Raw genomic sequence first — 9,549 nt, forward strand, 5'->3', positions numbered from 1 at the left:
AAATCTGGAATGAAGAGTTTATGATGACCATGAATCAATTGTCCATTGTCAGGAAAAACCCATCTGGTTCACTAATGCCCGTTAGTGAAGGAAACTGCCATCCTTACCTGGTCTGGCCTACAAGTGACCCCAGACCCACAGCAATGTGGTTGACTTGTAACTGCTCTCTGGGCAATTAGCAATTGGCAATAAATGCTGGCCTAACTAGTGATGCCCATATCCCGTAAATGAATTTTTAAAAAATGATGAGCTTATGACACTGGGGCACCACTGCATTGGTCCCTTGCATTTTTTTGGTGGTCTGTCTTTCTAACTGGCAAAGGCATTATAAAAAGATGTCAGAGCCTTTAACAGACTGCAGTACATCTGAATTTGGGAACTGCTAAACATAAAGACACAAAGGTCCATCAGGTTCACCATTTTGCCAGTTGTGTGACACAATGTTAATGGGAACCGACAATTCAATGTAAAGATCAATAGCCATTAATTGGTTGATGAGAAACAAGATGCAAAATGAGGAAAATTAGCTCTCCATAGATTTCCTAACTATCTTTCATTTCAAGCCAACAGATGAACTGTTCAATCTTTGGCTGTTTGCCAAGCATAACATTAGCTACTCAATTTGTTTCTGTTCTAGTATTTACATAATAACTAATTGGCTGGAAAGCACATTTGTGCTAAGAGGCACAATACCTAAATGCACTTACATTTCTGATGCTGATCATTACAGTATCTTTGTAGCAGTGTTATGAAAAGGATTGTGGGCAATAGGGAGAGATGATTGATCCAACAGTGGAAGTCATTCCAACACTATACAGGTCTGGGAATAACAAAATGATACATGGCAACAGTGGGAGGGCAAGGGTTAAGACTTTCATGGACAAAGTGAGAAGATAGGGCCAATTTATAATTTTTATTTGACAAAATACGTCATTGATATGACATCATGTGACAAAGACATATCTCAGAGTAACAAACATGATTTAATCTCATTTTGCACAGCGACCTTTGGGGACTTGATTGATTTGCGGTTTATCATTCTAAGTCACACCACCTCTTGGGTTACCAAGTACCTCACTCATTATATATACAGATATGTACACTTTATAAAACGTATCAAACAATGCTGTTTAGGGTCAGCCCCTCCATCCACTGCTGAATGATTGGCTGGACCTGAAAGAAGAAGAAAAGCATTGAGGCAGAATAAAACACATGCATTCAAAACAATCCGGTGCTGAACAGCAATCCAGCAACTCTCAGAAATTAACTGTTTGCTTCTTGACTACTGGCGAAACTTCCGAAGGTGCAAACTGTATATCCCCTATCCCCCACTTAAGTCATCTGTTTAACTCAAAGACATAACACAAGCCTCAATTCTTTATTTTGGGGGGAGTGGGATAATGGGCATGCTTGCTTATTCTGCTCTTTTAACCCTGCAAAACTTGCCCACAGCGACTGTACAAACTCTCTCCCCATTCCTGCTAAAGGTGGAAGTAAATTGATTTCAATCACGTGGAAAGACTCCAGAAGTCGGGACTGTCCATCTCAGAAGAGAGGGGGTCACAGGGGAGATTTTACAAATGAGTTCCAAACAGTCTCCTCCCGTGCCAAGCAATGCTACAAAACAAGGAAGGATTTCCTAAGCTGCAAATCTGCATCAGGAAAACACCATTCTTGATTTCAGCTGCTTGTTCTCTCCTGCTCCTTCACTCAAATCTATTATAAAGTGAACTCATGAAAACCAGGGAGAGGAAAAGGACAGTCGGTCAACTGGGCCACGGTGAGTCACAGGCAGACAGAGCGGGTACCAAACAATCAGGGAACTTACTGGTAGAGGAAGGGGGTCTTTCTGGGATGGGCAGGCAGGAGAAATGAGGGCAAATTTAATAAAATCCCTAGGAATTTCTTTACAACTGCGATCAAGATTTCCTGGTTGTAACTGGGAGAGGCATTCCCTAAAAATTCCACCTTCTAGACGAGTCTGAGAGGGTGATGAATTTGTCTTGGAGGCTGATTGTTTCGGATTCAAGAATCACTCCAGGGATGAGTTTAAAATTTAGGCTGAAACTCTCTCTTGCAGCACAGCAGGAATACTGCACAGTCAGGGGTGCCATAAGATCAAGACCCAAAACTACCCACTCAGGTGGCCATAATAGGCCCCGTGTCTCCTTATGAAAAGGAGAGTTTGCCCAGTGTCCTGGTCAACTGTTCCCCTGCAATCAAAAATCACTCAAAATAAAACTAAATTGCTGTGTTCATGTTGTTACAGATGGGAACTTCCTGTGCCAAACTGGCTGCCATGTTTTTCTGTATGACAATACTGACCACATTTGAAAAACACTTAAAATGCCTGAGGTGCTTTGGAATGTTCTGAGGTTATTAAAGGTGCTTCAGAAATGTATCTTTTTTCCTCAGCTGGTGTTAGCCTTGTGCCAATGGGAGCCAACTGGGATGTCATCATGACAATTCCTTCGTCACTCGGTGTGAAGTATGGATAGTCCCCACACGCAGTGGACAGCTGGTGGTCTTTTCCTGACTTAGTTTTGGGATTGGGAGTGGGGGTGGGCACCGTTCCCTGGACAACTTCCTACCCGCAGATCTGAATTCAAGTAACTTGGCAAATCCCAGAGACTGGCATCTGCAACATCTTGACATTCTACACCTTTAGGAGCGGACGAAGATATTTCTGATCACATCCAAAGGTTTCCTGAATTTTAAAAATGGAACATTCAATATAAATAATCCACAGTAAAATTCCATTCATTTACCTTGAGTATAACATTGAGTATAGGAATTGGGTTGTCATATTGTGGCTGCGCAGGACATTGGTGAGGCCACTTTTGGAATAGTGCGTACAATTCTGGTCAGCCTTCTATAGGAAAGGTGCTAAACTTGAGAGGTGCAGAAGAAATTTACAAGCATGTTGCTGGGACTGGAGGGTTTGAGTTATAGAGAGAAGTTGAACAGGCTGGGGCTTTCTTCCCAGGAGCATTGGAGACCGAAGTGTGACCTTATAGAGGTTTATAAAATTATCAGGGGCACGGATGGGGTGGATAGCCAAGGTCTTTTCCCCAGGGTAACAGAGTCCAAAACTAGAGGGGCATAGGTTAAGGTGATAGGGGAAAGATTTAAAAAGTACTCAAGGGGTAACTTTTTTTTTTACATAGAGGGTGATGTGTGTATGGAATGAGCTGCCACAGGAAGTGGTGGAGGCTGGTACAATTACAACATTTAAAAGGCATCTGGATGGGTATATGAATAGGAAGGGTATAGAGAGATATGGGCCAAACGCTGGCAAATAGGACTAGGTCAGATTTGGATGTCTGGTTGGCATGGGGGAGTTGGACTGAAGGGTCTGTTTCTGTGCTGTATGATTCTATGACATACTGGCTGTAGTAAGATTTGCTTTGTAGAGCCAAGCAGGTTCAATTTTTGCTATTATTTTCCTTTAAATAGAATGTGATTTTGACTCAGAACATCCTCTTCATCTGGTAGCTGGTTGCAGCCTGTTGCTTCAGCAGGAGCCACTCAATCTCACTACCTGATCAGGTATTCTGACACCAAGAGATTTCTCAAGGGTCAGATTAAACTGTTGAGACATGAAAAGCCAATTCCATAATGTAACATCACACAAGTTCAGAATGCAAAAGGACAGTCATGGTTTAATCAATCACAGGACAGTTTATTGGTGAATTTCCTTGTTCTGGCCTGACCCTGACTAATTGCAATCCTGTATTAGGCAAACTGCACAAAATGTCATGAACAGCACATTACACTCACATCTCATACGATTCCCTGTAAGGGAACAGCTGCTACAGGGTTTGACAGGCAAAGGGAGGAGGTTTGATGGTACTCTGTGCATTTTTCCTCACTGCTCTGATCTCTGCCACAGGAACATAGTGGACGCCTGGTTCCATCAGTCAGCTGTTGTTGGACTAGGATTGCAGTCCCGACATGGTCTTTCAATGTGGGCTTGGCGCTGATTGAATGATTTTATAAAATGTGAATCAATAATAACTGGGTAAATTCGGAATTCGGCTTCTTAATGAAAACTGGAGCTGGATCAATTGAACTCAGCAACTTTGAATTGAGTCAATTGTATCACATTATATATTAAATACTTTTATTGAAAGATCTGATGCTAAGCTGTATTTATGTTTTCATATAAATATTTTACAAATAACTTTCATCAACAAGTGCTAATCTACAAAAGCCTTCCTAAATCTAACAGATCTCAGCTGTGTCATGTTGAATGATGGCCTTTGAGTGCTGTGCCTAGTTCTGGTCTTCAAATTATAAAAGAAACTCAAAGAATCACCTGAAAAGGTATAAAAAATATTAATTTACAAGAACGATATCGGAGCTGAGGGGTTAAGACTGAACAGGCTGTGGGCTTTCTCTCTATAAATGTATGAGGGGTGACCCAAATGAGATGTTAACAATTACTGAAGGGTTTTGGTAGGGTGAACATAGAGGTGTTTTCACTTGTGGGGATGTCTAAAACAAGAGATTCCAAAATAAGACAGTGACTAATAAACCCAAGAGAGAATTTATCACTACAATTACACTGGGTTTACATTTATATGGTACCTGCGAAATGTGGTAAAATATTCTATAATTCTTCATAGGAGCTTTATCAAGCTAAATCTGCTAAAAAGCCTCATAAAAAATATTAGGACCAACATCCAAAAGCTCAGTTGAAGAGGCAGGTTTTAAGAATTGTCTTAAAGGAGGGGAGAGTGACAGAGAGGTGGACAGGGTTAGGAAAGATATTTCAGAGGTTGCAGCTCAGGCAAGCGAAAGCACAGCGAATAGAGGATGTGCAAGAGGTCTAAACTGAGGGAATGTAGAACTGTCCAAGGCTTGGTCACAGAAAGAATATGGCTTTGGAATGAGTTAAAAGCAAACTGGATAATTTTAAAATAGAGTTAGTGCCAGACTGAAAGATAATGTAGGGCAGGAGTGATGACAGAATGGAATACATCAGGAAAAACGTCAAGGTTAGATTGTGTCACTTGAGGTGGATGAGGTGAATAGCATAGATATGTTTAAGGAAAAGTTGAAAAAAAATAAACACAAGCGAGAGTGAAATAGGTTATAGGACAGTATGAGATACAGAGAGGCAGGATGCAGATTTGAGGACAGCCTTCAAGCCCTAATCAGCCAGAACAGAAATAGCGTTGTTCGTCATTCAGAAGGAAGAAAATGGGCAGACACAACAGAGGGGATAAAACAATTTAAGATGATGATGAGGTAAATCAGGGAGCAATGCGCCAGTGACTGAAAATTCGATCATTAACAGCTCAATCTTAGAAGAAACAATAAAGGGGAAGTCCAACAGAGCGCAGACCAGGACAGATGGTAAAATAAAACCATTCAAAGTTGAAAGAGACTGAAAAAAAAAGGAGAGAAACAATGCAGAGGATGTTGGAAGATGCAAGTTGCAGTGGCTTCAGCTATGAGAAGGTAATATTTATTCTAGATTCCATAATTTGAGTTGTCAACTGCTTTTGGATCCAATGTCTAGGCTCAACAGCCAGTCAAAAGAGAGAAGGTGAACAGCTGCGTATTTCTGAGGGAGATAGTCTGGGAGCTTCTTACTGCTTCCCCAATATAAAAACATTTACAACAAACCATATCCCTTTAACAATCCCCAGATCATTTCAGCAGTGAACTCAGTATCTGACATTACATGTCAATTTGAATGCAGTTATTTCGCCAAAGTGATTGAAAACAGTAAATAACTGGGAACAGATGATGTGCAGGGGATGAAAGGATCTGTTTAAGTTGTATTCTAAAGAAGACACCTCGTCACAATGTGTTAAGTTCAACAAGTCTGAGCGCACACTGCATCAACTGTACAAGCTCATCATGATTATTAACCTACACAGGCAGATTGTGAGTCAGTATTTACAATCAGGTTACAACTTCCATCCAATGTGTGTCAGGAACCAAATTTTCTTAAATAAAACCTACGAACCTTTAGAAGTCTTTACTTTGCAGCAAAGTTTAGATCCAAACTTTACTATTTTAATGTCATTTGGTGGGACTTTCCTGGAAGGGGCCTCAGCATTTGAATATTTTTAAGGCAGAGGTAGATGGATTCTTGATGACAGGGCAGTCAAGGGCAGTTTGAATGGAGTTGAGGTCACAATCAGACTAGCCATGATTTTATTAAATGGGGTGCAGGCTTGATGAGTGCCGAATGGCTCCTGTTTTGTATATATTTTTAAACGTATGTATGGTAAACCTGTAATTCAGATTGGAAACACCTCTCAGAAGGGCTTTTGATATTTTTATTCTGCAACTAAAACGCTTCAATGTCAGGTGCCAGCTGCAGTTCATTGCAGGAACATCTGCCTGTCTGGTGGACTTTATAATCCAGGCTAACCCTCTCAGTGCAGCACTGAAGAGATGCTGCACTCGTCATTTCTCTGAAAGGATGTTAAACAGAGGGTCCACTGGCACCCTCGGGTAGACATAAACAATCCCAGAGCCACGCTGCGGGCAAACAGCAGCAGGACAATTTTCCTCAGTGCCTCGGCAAATATTTATCATTCAATGAGGAGGCACGGTGGCTCAGCGGTTAGCGCTGCTGCCTCACAGCGCCAGGGATCTGGGTTCAATTCCACCCTCGGGTGACTGTCTGTGTGGAGTTTGCACATTCTCCCCGTGTCTGCGTGGGTTTCCTCCAAAGATGTGCAGGTTAGGGTGGATTGGCTGTGGGAAAATGCCCATAGTGTTCAGGGATGTGCAGGCTAGGTGGGTTAGCCAAGGGAAACGTAGGGTTACAGGGATGGTGTAGGGGGTTGGGTCTGGGTGGGATGCCCTTCAGAGGGTTGGTGTGGGCTCGTTGGGCCAAATGGCCTCTTCCCGCACTGCTGGGATTCTATTCTATTCTAACCTACAAGATCACCTGATCAGACGTTTTGAGAGATCTTGGTGTGCACTGATAAAACAAAACAGAAAGCAAAGTGGAATGTTCGGCCAAATAGGATCAAAATTGAAGCTTTACGCAAACCATGTATACTCAGCCAGAGTGCTTTGAAAGACACTGCGATTTAGTCAGGGGGTTCCTGTACTTTCACTAACAAGCTGGAAATCTAAATCGAACCAGGTGAAAATGATTATTTTCAGACCTTTAGCTTCCCACCTGCTTATTGTATAATAAAGTCTATTCCTCCACTGGTTAACTTTTTATTGAACTTCGTAGCAAAACAACAAAACACAACAATCCTCTTACAGAAATACAGAAGACAGTGGACACACCACACAAAGAGCAAAGTCAAAACAGCATCTAAATGCACAGCTGGGAAAATTGCCTTTTAACCGATAAAGGGGCTGGCCACATTTATTTTTGTTGGTCTGGCTCGATCAGCAGGCAAGGGTTAATATGATTCCAGGTTCTGGTATCAGTTAGAAATGAACGTTCAGCCTCATTACTTACTGATTTGTGGATCCAAAACCACTTCCAAACCCTGAAAATAATTAAATAAGAAAAAAAGAAGAAATTAGTCTCGCCTTGCATAGGTACTTCCCAAAAATCACTCAAATACAAAAGGCAAACATCAAGTTGACTTTATACAGTCACTTCACCGCATCTGATAATTGAAAAGAACTACACAGCCAATGATATGCAGTCACTGCCCTAACGCTGAGAAATGCAACACCCAATCTACACGTAGCAACAGGCCAATAACAACAATGAAATGCACAAACAAATTGCTTGGTTTTTTAGTGAATCTGGTGGAAGGATAAATATTGACCCACAGGGGTAAGCTCCCCTGCTCTTTTGAAGGCGGTGCTGTGGGACCTTTGATATCTGCTTGAGTGGGCAGAAGGAGCCCCTTTTTCATACCACATAGCAAAAACAGCAGCTCTGACAGTGTAATACTCCCCAGACAGCGTGCTAGTCATCAGAAGAACATCCAAAATAGGGGCAGTAAGCCAGGAACTGTAATCACCCCTCGAGCCTGCTCTATGTTCAATAAGGTGGTGACTGATCAGCTACCCAGATTCACTTTCCCATCTGATGCTTTTGTGTCCCAAACATTGACTGATTAGTTTTGAATGTGTTTGATGAGTGAACACTTACAGAACTGAGGTAGAGCACTGCAGAGATTCACAACCCCTGGAGAAATTATTTACCTCAATCCTAAAAAGATCGAATGCTTTCAAGATGGAGATAGGTACAGTTCTTACGGCTAAGATGACGAAAGGGAAAGTGAAAGTGCAAACAGGAGACTGAGTTGGTTGATCAGCCAAGATCAAATTGAATGGCAGAGCAGACCTACTCCTGTTCCTATTTTCTATGTTTCTAAGAGCCAATTGTTTATCTTGAGATGACTCCTAGTTTAGACCCTCTAGTCAAGGGGAACAGCCTTTCAGCTTGGATTCAAGTTCCTGAAGCAAACAGGGGTAAACAAGTGCGGGGAATTAGCTCAAATGGTAGAGCACTCGCTTAGCATGCGAGGGGTAGTGGGATCAATGCCCACATTCTGAGGGGCAGCATGGTGGCTCAGTGGTTAGCACTGCTGCCTCACAGCGCCAGGGATCTGGGTTCAATTCCACCCTCGGGCGACAATCTGTGTGGAGTTTGCACATTCTCCCTGTGTCTGCGTGGATTTCCTCCAGGTGCTCTGGTTTCCTCCCACAGTCCAAAGATGTGCAGGCTAGGTGGATTGGCCACACTAAAATTGTCTGTAGTGTTCAGGGATGTGTAGCTTATGTGGGTTATAAGGGGATGGGTCTGGGTGGGATGCTCCAAGGGACTTGTTGGGCCGAAGGGCCTGTTTCCACACTGTAGGGATTCTATGTGAATGATTCCTGCTTCAAAACCACCACAGAAACAAAAGCTACCATGATTACAGCAATCACTTCAACAGCTCAATTGCCAGCACAGCGTCCTGGGAAATATGACCCAGACTTTCTCACTGATTTATGATGTGAACTACTGAACCATTTTCAAATTAGAACAGGATATGGAATAAGTGGAACAGAAATTATTTCCAAGATTTTGGAAACTACACTGGAATCTGAACAGTTTCTGCTGTTCATTTTTACCAGCGAATCTGCCAGATTGTGAAGGGATCCCTTCACTCAATTAAGTGTCAGCTAGAGCTTTCTGGCCAGAGTCATAAGACTGTAGCTTCAGGAGACAAGAGTACAAAAATTACGCTGACATTCCTGGTGCAGTTGAGGAAAAACTGTGTTGGCCCGGGAGGATGTGAAAAGAATCTGTTACTCTACTTTGAAGAGCAGAGAAGTTAGCCTTGGTTGTCTGGTAAATATTTATCCCTAAATCCACATCACTGAAAACAGACCGTGTGCCAATTAGTACAGTGTTCTAAGGGAAGGTGGGCATGAGGGAGACCGAGTGCATGAGAGTGTGCATGGGGGAGAATGTACACACGGGACAGTGAGCTGTAAGTGTGCGTGTTAGTTGTGAGAGTGTGCAAATGTAAGAGTCTGAGTGACAGTGTGTGCATGTGTGACTGAGTGAGAGAGGGGGAGAGAGTATGAGAGAGAGAGAATGTGTGTGAGAGCGAG

The 9,549-nt window shown here is 42.4% G+C and overlaps 1 protein-coding gene across 3 annotated transcripts in view; it reads right to left on the reverse strand.

Moving 5' to 3' along the window:
- Positions 1-892: 892 nt before the first annotated feature.
- Positions 893-9,549, reverse strand: part of nup214 (nucleoporin 214) — a 110,462-nt gene continuing 101,805 nt past the window's right edge. For 2 of the 3 annotated variants that reach the window (XM_048613549.1, XM_048613548.1), the window contains 2 exons: positions 7,448-7,478; positions 893-1,173 (listed from right to left, as the gene is read on the reverse strand). In XM_048613549.1, coding sequence (XP_048469506.1) covers positions 1,137-1,173; positions 7,448-7,478 — 68 coding nt within the window. In that variant the 3' untranslated portion in view covers positions 893-1,136. Of the gene's footprint in view, positions 1,174-3,288; positions 3,590-7,243; positions 7,479-9,549 lie in introns of those variants that run through there. The other variant, XR_007265050.1, reaches the window with a different exon arrangement.

Source organism: Rhincodon typus, chromosome 28 (assembly GCF_021869965.1).
Source record: "Rhincodon typus isolate 14 chromosome 28, sRhiTyp1.1, whole genome shotgun sequence".
Classification (NCBI taxonomy): domain Eukaryota; kingdom Metazoa; phylum Chordata; class Chondrichthyes; order Orectolobiformes; family Rhincodontidae; genus Rhincodon; species Rhincodon typus.